Here is a 20,792-nt window from a genome sequence, read left to right on the forward strand (position 1 = left end):
ACATTAAGTTGTATAAGTTCTTTTTATATTTTGGATACTAACCCCTTATTGAATATATGATTTGCAAATATCTTCCATCATTCACAGGTTGCCTTTTTATTTTGTTAATAGTTCCTTCATTGTACAAAAGCTTTTTAGTTTGATGTAATTCCATTTGTTTTAGCTTTCGTTGCCACTGCCTGAGGAGCAAGACCTCCTTCCCCCTAAATATTTCTAAGATTAATGTCAATGAGCTTATGCATATGTTTTCTTCTAGGAGTTTTATGGTTTCTGGTCTTACTTCAAGTTTTTCATCCACTCTGAATTTATTTTTGTATACAATATAAGAGAGTGGCCCAGTTATCTTTTCCATGTAACTGTCCTGTTTTCCTAACACCATTTATTAAACAGACTGTCCCCCCCCCTCAGTGTTTTGTTTTTAAAGTAAGCTCTATGACCAACGTGGGGCTTGAACTTATGGGCCCTAAATCAAGAGTTGCATGCTTTACTGACTGAGCCAGGCAGTAGCTTGTTTTTCCCTCATTATACATTCTTGACTCCCTTGTCAAATTAATTTGACTAGATATATGTGGATTTATTTCTGGGCTCTCTACTCTAACACACTGATCTGTGCTTGTTTTTATGCCAGTAACATACTATTTTAATTACTATCGTTTTGTAATATAGTTTGAAATCAGCATACCTCCAGCTTTGTTCTTCTTTATCAAGAGTGCTTTGGCTATTTGGGATCTTTTGTGATTCCACAAAAATCTCAGGACTTTTGTTTTATTCTAGCACTGTGAAAAATGTCATTGGTATTTTGGTGGGGATTACACTGAAACTGTAGATTTCTTTCAGCAGTATGGATATTTTAGCAATATTAAATCTTACAATCCATGAGCATAGTGTGTGTGTGTATTAAAATATGGAATACTTCAAGATTTTGTATGTCATCCTTGCGGAGCATGGCATATCTTTCCATTTATTTGTGTCATTTTCAATTTCTTTCAACAATGTCTTAACATTTTCAGCGTGCAGGTTTACTTCCTTTGTTAAATTGATTCTTACGTTTTTTTTTTTTTTTTTAAAGATTTTATTTATTTATTTGACAGAGAGAGAGAGAAAATCACAAGCAGGCAGAGAGGCAGGCAGAGAGAGAGGGGGAAGCAGGCTCCCTGCTGAGCAGAAAGCCTGAGGCTGGGCTTGATCCCAGGACCCCAGGATCATGACCTGAGCCCAAGGCAGAGGCTTTAACCCACTGAGCCACCCAGGTGCCCCACGTATTTTATTCTTATTGACAATCGTGTTTGGGATTGCTTCCTTAATTTCTCTGACAGCTTACAATTAATGTACAGAAACTGATTTCTGTATGTTAATTTCATATCCTGTGTGACTTTACTGAATTCATTTAATTCTAACAGTTTTTTGGTGGAGTCTTTAGGATTTCTAATTTTGTCTTATGTCATCTACAAATAGTTACAGTTTTGTCTCTTACTTTCTAATCTGGATGTCTTATATTTCTTTTTCTTGTCTAACTACATGGTTAAGACTTCCAAAACCAAGGTGAATAGAAGTGGAGAGAGTGGGTATCCTTTTTTTGTTCCTGATCTTAGAGGAAAAGCTTTTAGCTTTTCACCACCGAGTGTGATAGCTGTGGGCTGGTCATATATTGTCTTTTTAATGCTGAGGTATGTTCCTTCCATACCTATTTTGTTAAGAGCATAATTAAATTACATTTTAAAAACTCACACTGCTGAGATACTTTAATTCCACACAACTAGAGTTTCAACTCAAGAACTTTAGAAGTTTTCTTATGCATTCTGTGTTAATTTAAGTGTTGTACATTTAGTCCTTTAATCCTCCCAACCTTGAGATTCCTACTATTATCAGTTCCTTTTTACAGATGAGGAGAACAAAATGGTAGCCAAAATAACTCTTACAAAGTAACCAACTATTAAGTGGAAGAAAGGGATTTGAAACAAGTTTAGTAATCTGACTCCAGACTTCAAGCTCTCTTTTTTTAAAAAGTTTATTTATTTATAATCTCTGCACCCAGTGTGGGGCTTGAACTCACAACCCCGAGATCAAGAGTCGCATGCTCTACCAACTGAGCCAGCCAGGTACTCCCAGACTTCAAGTTCTTAACCAAATCAGTCACACATACTCAGTAAACTGGAAGGTCAAAGTGCTACTTGCATTACTACTACTACAAATACAACTTTATATACATATACTACTAATATAACCATGAACTTTTATTTGTGGTTGTTTTATTCTTTCATATTACTTTCATATTTATTATCTCATTTACCTTAACACTGTTCAGCATGCAGGGTAGTATTAACAACCTCCTATTTGAAATAAAGGATATTTACCCCAAAGATACAAATGTAGTGATCTGAAGGGGCACCTGCACCCCAATGTTTATAGCAGCAATGGCCACAATAGCCGAACTATGGAAAGAGCCCAGATGTCCATCAACAGGTGAGTGATAAAGAAGATGTGGTATACATATATATAGAAATCTTGCCATTAGACTGATGTGGATGGAACTAGAGGGTATTATGCTAAGCGAAATTAAGTCAATCAGGGAAAGACAATTATCGTATGATCTCACTGATATGTGGGATTTAAGAAACAAAACTGAGGATCATAGGAGAAGAGAGGAAAAATAAAACAAGACGAAACCAGAGAGGGAGACAAACCATAAAAGACTCATTAATCATAGGAAACAAACAGAGGTGCTGGAGGAGAGGGAAGTGGAGGGATGGGGTAACAGGGTGATGGCCATTAAGGAGGGCATGTGATGTAATGAGCACTGGGTATTGTATAAGACGGATGAGCCACAGACTTGTATCTCTGAAACCAATAATATACTATATGCTAATTAATTGAATTAAAATGAAAAAAATGTTTAAAAAAAAAAAGACACAGAGGAAAACTAGCTGAGAGGTTCACTCCCTGTTCATGATCTCAGAGTTGTCAAAAATGAAAACATAGTTTATGGTTCCTGATCCTAATAGCCTACAGCTTTTACTCTTTCTGATAGATTGTTATTACTACCTATTATCTATATTTTACATGATAAAACTCCATAAATGTCTTACTCCCAGAGTCCATTCCACTGATAGCCAATATATCATTCATGTTAGTAATCTTTCTCTTATTATGTAAAAATTAAAGCCGAAGTAGTAATAGTTCTATGTTCCAAGATGAGCAGACCCTTCATGTGAAAGAATGTGTTTAACAATTTTTTTCTGTTAACTCCAGAATGAAGTTTCACCAGTTCCAAAAAAATCAACAAGCCATATACCCAGTTTTGACACACAGTCTATGAGTATTAAATAAGAAATTCACTTACTTGTCAAAGCTAACTTGAGCTAATGCAGCAGTAAAAGCTCCATCATCAACCACTTGGGCTAATCTAGCCCATGCCTCTGCAGCTGCACATCTCAAGAGGGGGTTGGGACTTTCTAGGGCTCCCATCACCAACGCTAGGGCAGGTCTTCTCATTTCTTCTGGACCCAAATTTCCCTTGGAGCCAGCTAAATACTGAAACATGTAAAGAATAATCCAAACTTACAATTCTAGTTAATTTCCTTTTAAAAAAGAATGTATTTATTTTAGAGAAAAAGAGAGTATGAGAGTGAATGCAAGTGGGGTGAGGAGCAAAGGTAGAGGGAGAGAGAACCTCAAGGAAGCTCCCTGCTGAATGTGGAGCCAGACTCAGGGCTCAATGTCATAACCCTGAGATCACGACCTGAGCCGTAATCTAGACTCATATGCTTAACAGACTGAACCAACCAGTTGTTCCTGTAGTAAATTTTCTAAAACAGTTTGGAATGAATATTCTGGTTAAGCAAATGTGCTCATACTTGGATTACTACTTCAACACACACACACACACACACAAATAAATACTGAACACCCAAAAATAATTTGATTTTTCACAGAAAGTTCTTTAGAAGTTTAAACCTCCAAGCAAACAGTATGGTAATTAATTGTCACTACAGTATATATGTGTTCAGTAGAACATTAATAGGAATTTCCATAAAATAACCAATGAAGTGTATTATATTTTAGTTAGAAACAATAAGCCATAAATGCAACAATAAGCCAGATTTGGCCCATAGGCCATAGTCTACCAATCTCTGGTATAGGATATTAGGCTAAGTAGGTTAAAACATGGTCCTAAGTCAAGATTTTAGGTTTAATTTCTGACTAACAAGTTTTACATAGAGAAAAAGTAAAAGGGGAATTGCAAATCCCAAAATATTTTCATTAAGAGATTTTAAAAAAAGGGAAGAAAAAAAAGCAGCAATTCAGACCTTCCTCCAACCTACTTAACTGGCCATATATTAGGAAAAAAAGTTAATCAAACACTCAAATTAAAAAAAAAAATTACCTTCAAGAAACTAGAGAGTGAAGAAACAACATGTAACTGAACTATTTGTTGACGAGCTCCTTTTGTGTGCTTTATACTGTCCAAAAGCTGTTCCAGTATAAAAAGCCTAAAATCAGAAACAAGATTTAAAAGCAAATAGTAAAGCACTGAATTTGTTAATAAAGATAAAGTAAGCCAAAGAGCATTACTGAGTATATACTACTGTTTTGTTGCATTATTTTGTAGTAACTGCTAAAATGAAATAAACTATTGCTGAACATACTCTAACATTTTAGGAAAAGAAAGGACAAAAAATGCAAAAATATTTTAATTCTGTGTCATTTTGAGAGTGGGTGAGAAGCATTATTATGTGGGGGAAAAAAATCCCAAAAGTATAACTTCATAAATATTTACATAGACAAATACTATCTCAATTACTCTTTTCTAAACAAATGGTATCTTATTTTTTCTTTTCTTTCTTAAGTAAACTCTATGCCCAATGTGAGGTTCAAACTCACACCCCTGAGGTCAAGAGTCACACGTCCTACTGATGTAGCCAGCCAGGTACCTCTAATCAAAGGATATCTTAAGGGGCGCCTGGGTGGCTCAATGGGTTAAGCCTCTGCCTTCGCCTCAGGTCATGATCTCAGGGTCCTGGGATCGAGCCCCGCATCGGGCTCTCTGCTTGGTGAGAAGCCTGCTTCCCACCCCCCTGCCGCCCCTGCCTGCCTCTCTGCCTACTTGTGATCTCTGTCAAATAAATAACTAAAATCTTAAAAAAAAAAAAAAAAGATTATCTTAAAAGTTACTTGCATCAATTTTTTTGTTCTTAATAAGAGGACTTAATTGGATTCAAATATACTGCTTCATCTTTTTTTTTTTTTAAAGATTATTTATTTATTTATTTGACAGATAGAGATCACAAGTAGGCAGAGAGGCAGGCAGAGAGAGAGAGGAGGAAGCAGGCTCCCCGCTGAGCAGCAGAGAGCCCGATGTGGGGCTTGATCCTAGGACCCCGGGATCACGACCCGAGCCGAAGGCAGAGGCTTTAGCCCACTGAGCCACCCAGGCGCCCCTATACTGCTTCATCTTAAAGGTAGCGCCAACTTATGTCGTCTATAGTCAGTGAGAATCAGCACAGCTCTTTGAACTCCCAGCTATACTTTAAAATGTACTTAGGATCACACTATGTATTAACACAATTTTAAATCTTGTTTTTCTCATTTAACATTACCTCCTAAGCACCTTTCAAACCATTCTTATTCTTTGGTAACTTTCATGAAGCCAAATTTTACTGTGCACATGTATTACAATTTGTTCAATCATTCTACTGATGGAGACCAATTTTCTAATTTTCACAATTCTAACTATGATGGATATAAACATTATTTTTGGTCTGGGATTGAATGTGTTCACAAGCTATTTATGTCACTTCTGTGAATTGTTTTACATGTCCTTACAGCACTATGCTTTTCTTCTTGCTCCATCAGCCATTTTACAGCATTTAGCAGTGGTTCCCAACTTTGGCTGCATGTCAGAATTACCTAAGGAGTTTCTGAAAATTTCAATACCCAACATATATGTATACCATACTATTAAATCAGAATCTACATTTTAAAAAGTTGTCAAAGTAACTGCAATGTATTGTCAAGGGTAGAATCTTCAGGAGAACTAAGTAATTCATTCTTTGCATTTATGTATAAAATGCTTCAAAGTAAGCACAAATAACACATCCACAAGATCATAGTTCTTTTCTGCATAAAACTATCTCGACATTCTAGTACCTTAAACATTTTAGTACTTTAAAATTATCAATACAAAGTTTTCTTTTTTTATTTATTATTATTTTATTTTAAAGATTTTTATTTATTTGACAGAAATCACAAGTAAGCAGAGAGGCAGGCAGAGAAAGAGGGGGAAGCAGGCTCCCCACTGAGCAGAGAGTCCGATGTGGGGCTCCATCCCAGGACCCTTGGATCATGACCTGAGAAGGCAGGGGCTTTAATCCACTGAGTCACCCAGGCACCCCTACAAAGTTTTCTTATTTTTAGAATCCTATAGTCAAAACAGAAAAAAGCAAATGATTTAAAGATAATTTAATTTTGGGGGCGCCTAGGTGGCTCAGTGGGTGAAGCCTCTGCCTTCGGCTCAGGTCATGATTCCGTGGTCCTGGGATCGAGTCCCGCATCGGGCTCTCTACTCAGCAGGGAGCCTGCCTCCTCCTCTCTCTCTCTGCCTGCCTCTCTGCCTACTTGTGATCTCTGTCTGTCAAATAAATTAAATAAAATCTTAAAAAAAAATTTAATTTTTTAAAAACGATTTTATTTATTTATTTATCGAGCAGAGAGCCCGACGTGGGGCTCGATCCCAGGACCCTGAGATCATGAACTGAGCCGAAGGCAGAGGCTTTAACCCACTGAGCCACCCAGGCGCCCCGATAATTTAATTTTTAAGTGTATAAATAAAATATGAAAAACCGGGGCACCTGGGTGGCTCAGTGGGTTAAAGCCTCTGCTTTTGGCTCAGGTCATGATCCCAGGGTCCTGGGATCAAGCCCCACATCGGGCTCTCTGCTCAGCGGGAGCCTGCTTCCCTTCCCCTCTCTCTGCCTGCCTCTCTGCCTACTTGTGATCTCTGTCAAATAAATAAATAAAATCTTTTAAAAATATATATATATGAAAAACCCATTTCTTTCTTTCTTTTTTTTTTTTTTTTTGAAAAACCCATTTCTAATCTTAGGGCAGTCTCATGTTTTAAGAGTTTCTTTTAAGCTGTTTAAACACAAAGCTAAGCACAATGACAATGAAATGCTTTGAAATATTCAGTTGCTGTTGTAGAGACTTTGGTTAAAAACATTTTTTTCCTCTAGAAATGTAAAGACCCAAAAGAAAAAGCATTTGGCATCTTAAACAAGTATCATATTTGGGATAATAGGAAATTAGAAACTTAACTTTCCTATTTATATAGTTTCTCTTCTCTGGTCCTCTAAAGACACCCAGTGGAGACTACTGATAGCGGCTTATGACCCACTTTCTGTATCTGGGATCCTGCCAGACCATTTCCTTTAAAAATCCCCAAAGTACTAGCTACTATTTTTATTCAGTTAAAATCTAAACATAGTATGTTTTGCTTTTACCAGGTCTCAACATCTTTTAAAAATATATATTTTATTTATTTATTTGAGAGAGAGAGTGAGCATGAGAGGGGAGAGTTCAGAGGCAGAGGCAGACTCCCCGCCAAACAGGGAGCCGGATGTGGGACTTGATCCCATGACTCCAGGATCATGACCTGAGCCAACGGCAGTTACTTAACCAACTGAGCCACCCAGGTGCCCAAGGTCTCAACATTTTTATTAAAATAAATAAAACCTTTCCTCCCTGAAATATATATTCATTCTATATACTATTTTAGTCCAGGTGAGGTTAAAAAAAAAACTTAGCATACTTTAAAGCTAATTAAATTTTAGACAGAATAAAAAATATTTTTCCTAAAGAAAAAAAATACTTCTCTAAAAGAGCAATAAAATCAGTTTTTAAAAAGGAAAGCTTATAAGACATGTATTCTTTTCTTTTTCACTTTTTGTCTTAGACCTACCAAAAAGAGCTAGTGGAACCATTTAACAATATGCTTAATTTAAATCTTTTCCCCACAAGGCCATCCCTGTTTCATCACTGTAGTTACTGCTGTATTAATCCAAATTAATTATTTTAAATTGTATGCTGTATAAAATGGTTACAAACTGATTCACTGCCACCCTATCAATTCTTTTTTTCCTTAAATATGTATTTATTTTTAAGATTTTATTTATTTATTTGGCAGAGAGAGAGAACACAAGCAGGGGAAGCGGCAGGCAGAGGGTGAGGGAGACACAGACTCCCTACTGAGCAGGGAGCCTAAGGCAGGGCTTGATCCCAGGACCCTGGGATCATGACCGAAGCTCAGAGCAGACACTTAACTGACTGAACCACCCAGGTGCCCCAAGATTTATTTATTTGAGATTAAGAAAGGGGGAGAGAGAGAGAGAGAGCGCGCGCGCGAGTGCCCATGCATTAGCAGGGGAAGGGGCAGAAGGAGAGGGAGAATCTCAAGTAGACTCCCTGCTGAGCTCAGACTGGATCTCACCACCCATGAGATCACGTGCCCAGATGGAACCAAGACTGGGACACTCAACCAACTCAGCCATCCAGGCGTCCCTCTATCAATTATATTAGTTGTATGTTTTATTTTATATCTTATTTTATTTACCAGAGAGAGAGAACAAGCAGGGGAAGCAGCAGGAAGAGGGAGAAGCAGGCTCCCCTCTGAGCAGGGAGCCTGATGCAGAACTTGATTCCAGGACCCTGGGAACATGACCTGAGCAGAAGGCAGACACTTAACCAACTGAGCCACCCAGTCTTGTCGTCCCTCTATCAATGCTTCTTTGAATATTCCAGACTACTATGATTTTCCTCTCATCTTTTAGTGCTACAGCATTCATTTATAATTTGGTTATATATTGTCTTAAATATGTTATAACCACAACTTTATAGTTACAGTACACACAGGGAACTATGGGTTATAAATAAATTTAGGAAAAACATCATCTTTTAAAATTTAAGTTCTGAAAAGACATCTCAATGTGTGTGTGTGTCTGTGTATATCTTACAATACTGAGCAAATATTATCATCGTTTAAAATAAGATGACATGGGGCGCCTGGGTGGCTCAGTGGGTTAAGCCTCTGCCTTCCGCTCAGGTCATGATCTCAGGGTCCTGGGATTGAGCCACGCATTGGGCTCTCTGCTCAGCGGGGGGCCTGCTTCCCCCTCCCCCTCTGCCTGCCTCTCTGCCTACTTGTGATCTCTCTCTCTGTCAAATAAATAAGTAAAATCTTTAAAAATAAATAAATAAATAAAATAAAATGACATGAGGCTATTAAAAATCAACATAAAAAAACAACATAAGCTTTATTCACTTTTCTATCCAATGAAAGTAAACTATCCAAAGACATGCTTAAAAAATGTGTTCCTGGGGTGCCTGACTGGTAGCTGGTATAGTACACATAACTCCTGATCTTGGGATTTTTGAGTTCATGTTGGGCCTAGAGCTTACTTTAAAAAAGAAAGCAAATAACCCCCCCACCCACAAAATGTATTGCTGACAAGATTCAAATATTTTGGCAAGTCTTCATCAAAACAGACCAAGGTTAATTCCCTAACTGATATTCTCTGGAAAACATTACTAGATAAAATGATATAAAAGCTATGTATCTAGTTACATGTTATTTTTGGTTTAGCACACCAGAGGCAGATAAGAAGGAAGGAAGGGTAAGAGGGAGTGGGGAGGGAGGGAGAGAGAAAGAGGAAGTGAATGAGAGAGAGAGAGAAAGAAGAGAAAGGGAAGGAGAGAATATGAATAAATGAGGATAGTTACTAATTTATAAATTGTTAAACGGCAGAGCCTATAGGAGAAATTCACATTGCATTCAGTATCTCACATAAAAACAATTGTTTTACCTAAAAACAATAAGTAGTTTTTTGATCTCCAAGAAAGGTATTACCTCAGTTATCAATTATGAAACTAATTTTCAATAAGAAACCATTACTAGCCTTTGATATTTTAAAACTGAAGTCTACTTTGAATGGACTGAAATCTATCAAACTTAAGACTAATGAATTTAATCTAATTTTTGAAATCCACCAATCTAAAAACCTATAAATGGGTCCACAAAGCCTTGAAGTAAGAAAGCTTAAGAGACCTAATCTAAGCAGAAAAGCAGCATTCTTCTTTGTAACAATAGCTCATAAATCAAAATTCTAATATCACTGAATTTTTGTTGTTCTTTTTTTCACCACTCCATTTTTCTATTTGTATTTTCAGCTAGATGATAAGGTAATTGTGGGTAAAGTGTGGCATCCACAATAAAGCCTAGCAGCTTTCAGTTTAATTTAATCACTGAATTTAATCACTGACTTAATTACTTATTAAATATTTGCTAGATGAATAACTAAACAAGAGCCTTTATCACACCTACACCAGTCATCTGTAAGAACTCTTTTATACTAATAAGAACTTTCTGAGAGATAGAACCAGTGCAGGGTGGAGACAGGAAGAGACTCTCAAGCAGATGCTGTGCTGAGCCCAAGGCCTGGTGCAGGGCCCAGTCTCATGACCGAGATCACAACCTGAGAAACCGACAATTGGACGCTTAACTGACTGCCCCACCCAGGCACCACACTAATGAGAACTTCTGACATTTTTCTTATGCATCAGTTCTTTATTATGCATTTGCTGAACCAATAACCAATCCTTAAATATTGTATTTCAGGATATGTGAACTACTAAAGATGATTTACCTTTGAGCTTCTCCCACATGAGCACATACAACTCCAAAGAGCTTGACTGCAGAGCTAATAACTGATAGTACTGGAGGTAAGGGCTTAGGCACTGAATCTCCCTCTACATCTTTCTCATAAATAGAATAGGGGTCATATTCCAAGCTGCCACAAGCAATACCATTACCAAGCAGGAGCTAAAACAAAACAAAACAAATATATAAAGGTATTAAAATGACTGTTCACAGAATGAGTCAACCCAAGAGTTTATTGAAAAATGATTATACCTGCTCTTCAATAAATCTATGGTCAGTCTCTTGTAGCAAAGGACTTAATATCACAAGATCATCCTGATGACAGAGGGGTGGAAGTAAAAATGCAGATGCTGCCACCTGTATATCAGAGGCAGTCAAGTCAGCAGCCAGCTCTTTGAGGAGAGCACAAAGGTTTCCTGTTGAGTTACAGAAAACAGCAATTAGCAATTTATTAAAAACAGTTAACTGGTTAGAGTACAGGGTTAAAAAAACCCAGGCAGAACTTTAATCTAAACATCAGCTAACTTTAATCTATTACAGCCAAAGATTATATTTCAGCCTTAAAACATACGCTACAAATGGCTCAACTGATGTTACTGGTCACAAGACTAAGAACAGACACTGTAAAGACATCTCAAAATATGTGTGTGTATATACTTTATGATAATGAAGAAATATTACCATCATTTTAAATAAAATGACACGAAGGACAAAAACAGAATTTAAAAAAAGACAAATACAAAAGCAGATAAATACTTATTTAAAAAACCACAGCCTAAAAAAATTTACAGACATTTGACGTTTTTTATTTTTATTTGTTTATTTTTAAAAAATTTTTATTTTTATTTGTTTATTTTAAAAAAGATTTTATTTATTTATTTGACAGAGAAAGAGACAGCGAGAGAGGGAACACAAGCAGGGAGTGTGGGAGAGGGAGAGGCAGGCTTCCCACTGAGCAGGGAGCCTGATGCGGGGTTTGATCCCAGGATGCTCGGATCATGACCTGAGCCGAAGGCAGATGCTTAACAACTGAGCCAGCCAGGTGCCCAGACATGTTTTCTATTATGGAAAACTTCAAACATATACATAAGAAGACATAACTCTGTGCCACTTCAGCATACGACTGTCATGCAGCTTGACCTGCTGAATCAATTCTGTTTCACTGTACCTCCATCCACTATCTTACCACCTCCCATATTATTTTGAAGTAAACCCTAGAAGTCATATCATTTCATCTATAAGTATTTCCTTGTATCACTGAAAGCTAAGGACATTTTAAACAATTCTAATATCATATTTTAAAAAACACTAAATGTCAAACACCCATTCAGCGTTCAAATTTTCAATTGTCTCATAAATGCTTGTTTTTGTTTGCTTTTGTTGGAATCAAGATCTAAGTAAAGTCTACATGTTGTAACTAGTAGATATATTTTAAATCTCATTCAAGTTCTTCCCTGGGTGGCTTAGTCAGTTAAGCTTAAAAAAGTGCATCTGCTGGACAACCATAAAAAAAAAGTCATTTACATTCTTAAAAATAGGCCCCATATAACAAAAGCAATTTCTTATTCTGTCTTATAAACTTACTTTTTGACAATTTATTGTACCAACCAATATCATTAAAACTTTAAATTTGTTTCTTTACATAGCCATATTTTGAATTAATGAGATATATAACTTTAAAGACTATTTCATTTAGTGCTAAAAGACTTAGAAATTACTATAGGTTATTACTGTATGATGACGCATTATTTTAAATGTCAGTTCATATTTTAATGGTAAAGTTCTGTTATGCCCCCTACATATAAATCTATTAAAACAGAATGCCATTAAAAAAATTAAAAGTCTTTAAGGAAAAAAATCCTTAGTTTTATTTCTATAGTTTTAAAGATGGAAAAATGATAACCAAGAAATGGCAAATTATTATTTTTGGTTGAAACATAAAACTATTAATACCTCCATATTTTCACTTTTCCATGAACTAATTCTTCTGTAAGTAATGTTAGATAAATAGATACACTTGAAAAAGATAAAGAGGGTAAAAATAGATTCTATTTTTTAAGAAATTTAAAGTTCCTGACTTTGTCTCCCAGTGAACACTCTGGAACTGATTTAAAATCTATACACTTTACATTCATTATTCCTTTAGGACTTCTGACTGCATTCCCAAACTCCAATTCTGAGAAAAAAGTATGAGACTTTGTTTTTTTTCTTTAAGTCTTTTAAGGGCAGACTTACATTATCATTTATTAGAAGATACACTGAAGATCTTAAGTTGAAATTCTGGTATTCTATGTTTAATGAAGACATGAAAAAGAAATCAATTTTTTTTATCTGTAGCTTGAAAATAAACTCCAAAATATGGTATAATTGATATAAATGTCTAAAGGGAACTGTTTTTGCCAGAACCTGACAGCTATCGGAGGTATAGAACACAGAAATTATCTCTAGGGCTTTTTTATCTGGCAGGTAGCTCTTTTATACTAAGAGATAGTACATAGTGAGAAGGACCTATCACTAAACCTTTACTATTTGTTAAGTCTCTTGTAGGTTATCTGTAAATAGGTAGGCACCACAGCATGAAGCAGATCTATGATCCTGATTCCACTATTTACTGCATATCTGTTCTTGAGTTGTTTTTTTAACTTCTCTATGCCATTATCTGTCAAATAAGGAAAATGTAATCAGCTCACTCTATTATCCTAAGATAAACGAGATAATAATATATACAATTTCTACCACAGTGTCTAGCATACAGAAATGATTCTTTTGATACAATTACCCATTTTTTTCTAGTTCTTCTTATACTACATCTAGTGTCTTCTTATACTACATTTGTTACTTTGTAATAAATATTTTGCTAGGTACATTTGTGAACCAGGAAGAAAGGCAGTGGGAACAATATCACTCACATAATAATAAAGGCCAAAATAGAAGTTACAGGCTAATATTTTGAACGACTGTATTTATTACACTGCATTTGTCTGCAGAATAGATACAAGCCAATGAATGTATTTTTACAAGGAGCAAATTTGAAGTAATAATCAACTTAATATGTCTGGCTGAAAACTATTAAGACTAAAAAAATATGAAGTTCCCAATGGAGACCATTTACAACTTTCACCTCTTAAAACAAGCATCTTAGATAATTCAGCAGTAGCAATATATTTTCTTAAAACTGTGTTTTAAATTTACAAGAAAGTTTTTAGGACTAATTTTAAAACAGGGACAAGTTTATTTTACCAATCATAGTATACCAGTAACCTAAGGTCATTTTTTAACCCAATAAAGGCAAAACCTACTCTAAACTTTATAAAATCAATTATACCTTGGTAGTTCAGTATTAAACTTTTGTTTGGGCACAGCGAAGAATGGAACAGTGGAACAAAATGTGTGCATTAGATCATCAATGTAGAAGGAAACCAGAAATGGTCAAATGTCTAATAGACTTACATTACATATTCTGTACCAAACCCTAGAGTAGAATCAAGACCAATCTTTGCGACTCATTCTCTTCCACATGGTGGAACTCTAGGGACTTTTTTCCCCGGAGGAGAAAAGAAAGCAAGATGTTAAAAAGTAGGTTTTAAAAAAATTTACTTTATTTACTGTATAATGGTGAATATAATAGTTAAGATTGAACTCACTAAACCTCCTAGAAATAAGGTACTAATAAACATCGTATCATTCATTCATTCATCTGGGTTATTACTTTCCAGGCACTGTCCTAGCCACAAACAGTAAAATGTTTTGGTTTAAAATACATACCTTCATAGGTTTCAGGAGGTAATAAAATCAGTAATTCATAAAGCCTTTGTTTATAAACTACTGATGGTGTTTTCAAAGTGCTTCCATATGTTCTTAGCACTGAAGAAAGCCTTAAAATAAAAAAAAAAGGTGTATCTTAAATGTGTAAGTTATATAACATAAAAATACTGAATAGGTTGAAATATAAAACAGCTATATGTATTATTAGTAAACATTAGTGCTTTTATGTTTCCTTTTTTCCTTTAAAAAAAGTAACATGTGATGATAAGTTATGAGAGTTATTATAAAGTATCATACATGGAAATTATTCTACCATGTTTTCTATCACACTTTATACAACAAAACTGTACATTCAACTTCCATCTCTAAGGCCATCAATATTTTGTCTGAAAACAAACTTTTTTTTTTTTTTTAAGATTTATTTATTTATTTATTTGTCAGAGAGAGAGAGAGAGAGGAGCGAGAGTGAGCACAAGCAGACAGAGTGGCAGGCAGAGGGAGAAGCAGGCTCCCTGCCGAGCAAGGAGCCCGATGTGGGACTCGATCCCAGGACGCTGGGATCATGACCTGAGCCGAAGGCAGCTGCTTAACCAACTAAGCCACCCAGGCGTCCCTGAAAACAAACTTACTAAATTCCACAATTTACAACCTGGCATTCGTAAAAATAAATAAATAAATAAATAAATAAATAAAAGTCTATTATTTGGAAAAGGAATCATATATTGAAGGAAACAAACAGGAAAAATAAATATGCAGGTAAAATCCAAGTTTTTGTTTGAAATTTGATCTGGAATACCATCACCAAATAGGAAAAAAAGCATCAAAATATGCAAAGATCATAAAACAAATTCTCTCTTATTCTTTTTTAGTTTTTTAAAATATTATGTTTATTCATTTGAGAGAGAGAGAGAGAGCATGAGCAGGGGGAGAGGCAGAGGAGAAGCACGAGCAGGGGGAGGGGCAGAGAGAGAAGCAGACTCCACACTGAGCAGTGGAGCCTCATGTGGGACTCAATCCCAGGATCCTGAGATCATGACCCAAGCTGAGGGCAGATGCCTAACTGATTGAACTACCTAGGCACCCCAGATTCTCTTTTAATAAAGCACAAGCCAAGCCAGTGTTTCCCTAAAAGTTTCAATCACAAAATCTCTTATTTCCTTCACTTTCATGTACTTTTTATTTTTTTAAAAGATTTTATTTATTTATTTGACAGACGGAGATCATAAGTAGGCAGAGAAGCAGGCAGAGAGAGAGGAGGAAGCAGGCTTCCTGCTGAGCGGAGAGCAGGATGCAGGGCTTGATCCCAGGACCCTGCGGCCATGACCTGGGCCGAAGGCAGAGGCTTTAACCCACTGAGCCACCCAGGCGCCCCCATGTACTTTTTAATCTATTCATTTCCACTACTCGTATTAAGGTATCATTTTACTGATGTTCACTCTTCTAAAAAATATTTATTAGTGGATTACTGCTCTTTGCAAGGTACCATGTTATCAAATGGAGTATGGTCTCCATCTTTTTAGCAACACCAAAATACAATGGAATTACTTTTAGTGTGCCACTGGAATAAATCCACTAAATTGTTACAGCATGAGGTTTCCGGGTACTCTAAGAATTCTGGCAATGTTTATTCATTTGTATTTTTCTGGAAAACTGATACCTACTATTTCTAGTTTCTGGAAGAAATGAGTTAATTTCTGAGTTGTCACTGTATTTTTAAAAAGTTGGTACCAGTTTATATCATTAGTACAGTTAAGAACATAAAGAAGGGGCGCCTGGGTGGCTCAGTGGGTTAAAGCCTCTGCCTTCGCCTCAGGTCATAATCTCAGGGTCCTGGGATCCAGGCCCACATGGGGCTCTCTGCTTAGCAGGGAGCCTGGTTATCCCTCTCTCTCTGCCTGCCTCTCTGACTACTTGTGATCTCTCTGTGTCAAATAAATAAGTAAAATCTTAAAAAAAAAAAAAGGGGATTCAATAACTGGAACCTTAGTAGGAAATTTATAGTAGGAAATTCTCTATTAGGAGAATTAAGAGAAATACAGTGAGATTAGCATTAAAACTAAGGGGTTAGAAAAAGATAAGTATTTAAGAGAGCAAAAAGGAATAATAAATAATGACAAAAAAACTCAATATAAACTAAGTCATTCTTTTTTTTTTTTTAAGATTTTATTTATTTATTTGACAGATCACAAGTAGGCAGAGAGGTAAGCAGAGAGAGAAGGGAGGAAGCAGGCTCCCTGCTGAGCAGAGAGCCCGATGTGGGACTCGATCCCAGGACGCTGGGATCATGACCTGAGCTGAAGGCAGCGGCTTTAACCCACTCTGCCACCCAGGCGCCCCTAAGTCATTCTTTGTATAGATTAATAAAATAGATACACTACTCAAGAGATGGATCAGGAAAAACAAAACTGAAGGCACAGTGAAAACAATGGGAAGGGAGAAAGGGACATGACAGATATAGGCAGAGATTAAGAAGGTAAGAGAATACTATGAAGAACTTTATGCCAAAAAATTTGAAGATAAAGATACATTGTGAAAATCATTAGGAAAAAATCTAAATAATAAACAAGCAAAAAACCCCCTAAACCAGACCTTGAATAGTCAGAACAATTAAGAAAATGTAATATGTACTTTAAAAAAAAATTTCCCACAACAAAAATACCAGGTCCAGTCTATTTTTCAGACCTCTGAAGAAAGTTTTTTTATGATTTTATTTATTTATTTGAGAAAGAGAGAGAGCATGAATGGGGGGCGGGGAGGGAGAGGGGCAGAGAAGGAAGGAGCCCCCACAGTGAGCAGAGAGCCCAATGTAGGGCTCCATCCCAGGACCTTGAGATCGTGACCTGAGTTGAAGGCAGACGCTTAACTAACTGAGCCACCCAGATGTGCCTGAAAAAAGATGTTTTTTTAAACCAAAAAAGTATCAATAAATTTGACATTAAAGAATGTATGTTAATTCAAAACTATTTTACCTAAAAATAGGTAAAGATATGCATGAACAGGGAATTCCTAGAAGGGGAAATAATGAGAACTAATAAATATATAAAATGACAAATAATCAGGAATCAGTATATAAATTAAAATCACGAGATACCAATTTATACCTACTGGATGGGCCAGAAATGATGTCTGAGTGTTAGTGAAGAAGTGGATCAAAGGGCACTCATATATACTATCGACAGAAACATACAAAATTTTTTGAAAATATATATATATTTGGTTATATAATAAAAATATATAGTTGGATATTTCAATGACAGAAGTAGGTAAGTTGCTATATACACACCCAATTAAATACTATATAGCACCCAAAACAAATGAACAAACTTACTCATACATGAAGTTTACAAACAAGGAATGATGAGTAAAAAGTAAGTCTCAGAAACAATATACCATATACCTGACCAAAACCAAGTGAAACTATACAATGCATTCTTTAGGGAAACATATATATGTGATGCACTTTTAAAAATGCAAGGGAATGACAAAAATCAGGAGAGTGATCACCTTTAGAATAAAGTAGAAAGAATGGTATTAGACAGGAACTCACAGATCACTTCAATAGTATTATTAATGTTCTAGTTAAGTATAGCTAAATCCGACCCATTGTCTGTTCTTGTAAATCAAGTTTTACTGGAACATAGCCATATTCACTCATTTCCAGATTATTTATGACTGCTTTTGAGCTACAACAGAGCTGAGCAGATGTAATAGAGACTATATGGCTGCAAAGTCTATGATGTTTACAATCTGGTCCTTTACAGCAAACATTTGCTAACCTCTGCTCTAGTTGTGTTGGATGCACAGGTGTTCATTTTATTATACTATATAAGCTATATCTTTGATTTATTTTTCTGTAATATACTCAATTTTATATAATTACCTTTTAAAAACTATACATTAATTTGGAATTACAAATGCTCATGACATAAATTAGATTTTCTCTATGGTTTCTTAGCATGTAAGTCAAATTTATGAAATATAGAAACAACAAAAAACTAAAATTGTTAACAAGCATCTGGTTCTTACAAACACAGAACAACACTAACAAACCAATAACATGTATACCTGAAAAGGTTAACAGGCTTAATATCTAATTTCTTGGTTAAATCTCACTGTTTGGAAGATACAGTAACTATCAAGTAACTTTCCTTCCCCTTTAATATGCATTTTTTTCCCCAAGTTCCTAAACTAAAAAAAAAAAATCATGTAACTAAATGTTTGCCTTCGACTGCAATAGGAAAATCATTCACCAACCATAGAAACTTGGCCTTATTAATGTATTAAGCATATATTACATGATCAGAGGATACCTGATTGCTATTAAAAATTTTTTTTTATCAAATCTAAACAGAAGATTCTTACTGAATTAGCAAATCCACAGCACAATGAAGTGGTGGAAGAAGACGCTGAATTACTTCCTCAGTAAGGAGATCACCACAGTGGGAAACAAAACTCTTGATAGCTGAAAAACAGAACAGACTTTTACTTCGCAGAATGTAATGAACCATGAAAAAAGCACTCATTAATGGTACACCATTTGCATTTTTATTAGAGGAATAAAGAAATGTGCTAAAAACAAACAATCTTGAAACTCTAGCATAAAAAGGAGGCTAATGTTTTTTACGTCTAATCAAGGTAAAAAAACACAGTTTCTAGAATCCCTAAATCACTAAGAGACCAACAACCAAGTTAACAAAATGTTGCTTTTCTGGGGTTTTACTCAACCCCTGAGGCTCAGAAGTAGAAGAATAAATTATCTTAGAACCTCAAGTCTGCCAGTTCTACACTAATTCTGCAGAACCATGATGACATTTTAGCCAGCATCGTTAGGTTCTTACAGATGTTACCTGAAACACATAATTTTTTATAAGGAGTTATTTCACATGTAGAATAAAATGAGTATTTTAAAATTAGACTGAGTTTCAAGATTAATTTCAAATTTTTTTAAAGAGTAAAAATGCCATGAACAAATAAATAAAACCAAAATCAATGTTTCCATGTTTTTCCAGAAATACCACTTCCTTAGTTCAAATATTCACGGTAGATACTATTTTTTAATGGTTCATATACTATATAAGGGTGCAACTTTCATATATAAAAACTAAATGGAAACTATACTTAATGTTAATTAAATCCAAGTCTAGTATTTCTTGGATGCCTGCTTAAGACAAAATAATCTTGAGAGTTCTCAACTAGATTACATCTAAGAATCAGGATCAGGAATTCTAAAAGTTTGGTTTATCATGTATCTGTTATAATCACTAATTATGTCCAATTATAAAACCCACCATAAGTAGATATTTTTGCCATTAAAGATATAAATATGGGGAAAGTTAAAGAGTGGGAAAAAGCCAAAGGAAAGGGAGAAACAAAGACTAAACTATACTTACCACAGAGTGCACCAGCTCGTCCTTCCAAGGTTACCTGCCATGTAAATGAATCTCCTCGGCTCTTTTCTGTTTCTAGATCTTTACAAGACACTGGAAAGACACACTTCCACAATAGGAGAAGTCGAGCAAGGTGATGACTGACAACTGCAGGACCTGTAATTTATTCAACTTATCACTTATAAAAACCCCAAATGTTACTCTTAAAAACTCAGTAAGCAAGAACTTCCCTTGTAAAATAAACATATTTTAATCCACTATTGCAACTTTCTCTTTTTCTTACCTTCTGTTTACAACAAATGTACCACTACTGAATGAATTGTTACCTGAAGGCACTGTGGAGTACAGGGAGGAAAAACAAACAAAAAAATAACAAAAAAAAAAAAAGAAAAACAAGAACCGTAAAGAACTCTAGGGTCAGCTCGTCCAGTAGGGTTGTGACCTGAGATTCAGTTTTTCTTATCTTATCTAAGCTTGCACCACCTGCACTTCTTGTCTCCAAGGGTCTGTCAGGTCCAAATGATAGAGCATACTTTACCCTGAAAAACTATACTGTATCATGTAAATCCAAGGTACTATTGTTTCGGTAAAAAAGTATCATTGTATACTGAAAGTAATGTTAACTTTTGATAGCAACTTGTTCCAGACCAAAAATCAGATGTGGTACATCTGACTGGAATTTTTTTTTAAGAGTTAGGCCTCATATCCATGGTATGACTTTTTTTTCTTTTTAAGATTTATTTATTTATTTGAGAGGGGAGAGAGAGAGAGAATGTGCATGCATGAGCATGCAGAAGAGGCAGAGGGAGAAGTGAGGGAGAAGCAGACTCCCTTCTGAGCAGAGAGCCCAACAGGGCTTGATTGCAAGACCCCAAGATCATGACCTGAGCCAAAGGCAGATGCTTAACTGACTGAGCCACCCAGGTGCC

At 35.6% G+C, this 20,792-nt stretch overlaps 1 protein-coding gene across 1 annotated transcript in view; it reads right to left on the reverse strand.

Annotated features, from left to right (window-relative positions):
- Window positions 1–20,792, reverse strand: part of HEATR5A (HEAT repeat containing 5A) — a 111,441-nt gene that overhangs the window by 49,815 nt on the left and 40,834 nt on the right. The window contains exons 12-18 of the mRNA XM_080809056.1: window positions 19,867–20,019; window positions 18,839–18,938; window positions 14,477–14,586; window positions 10,964–11,127; window positions 10,698–10,873; window positions 4,385–4,490; window positions 3,341–3,531 (exon numbers count right to left, since the gene is read on the reverse strand). Coding sequence (XP_080665182.1) covers window positions 3,341–3,531; window positions 4,385–4,490; window positions 10,698–10,873; window positions 10,964–11,127; window positions 14,477–14,586; window positions 18,839–18,938; window positions 19,867–20,019 — 1,000 coding nt within the window. The remainder of the gene's footprint in view (window positions 1–3,340; window positions 3,532–4,384; window positions 4,491–10,697; window positions 10,874–10,963; window positions 11,128–14,476; window positions 14,587–18,838; window positions 18,939–19,866; window positions 20,020–20,792) is intronic.

Source organism: Martes martes (assembly GCF_963455335.1).
Source record: "Martes martes genome assembly, chromosome: 7".
Taxonomy (NCBI): domain Eukaryota; kingdom Metazoa; phylum Chordata; class Mammalia; order Carnivora; family Mustelidae; genus Martes; species Martes martes.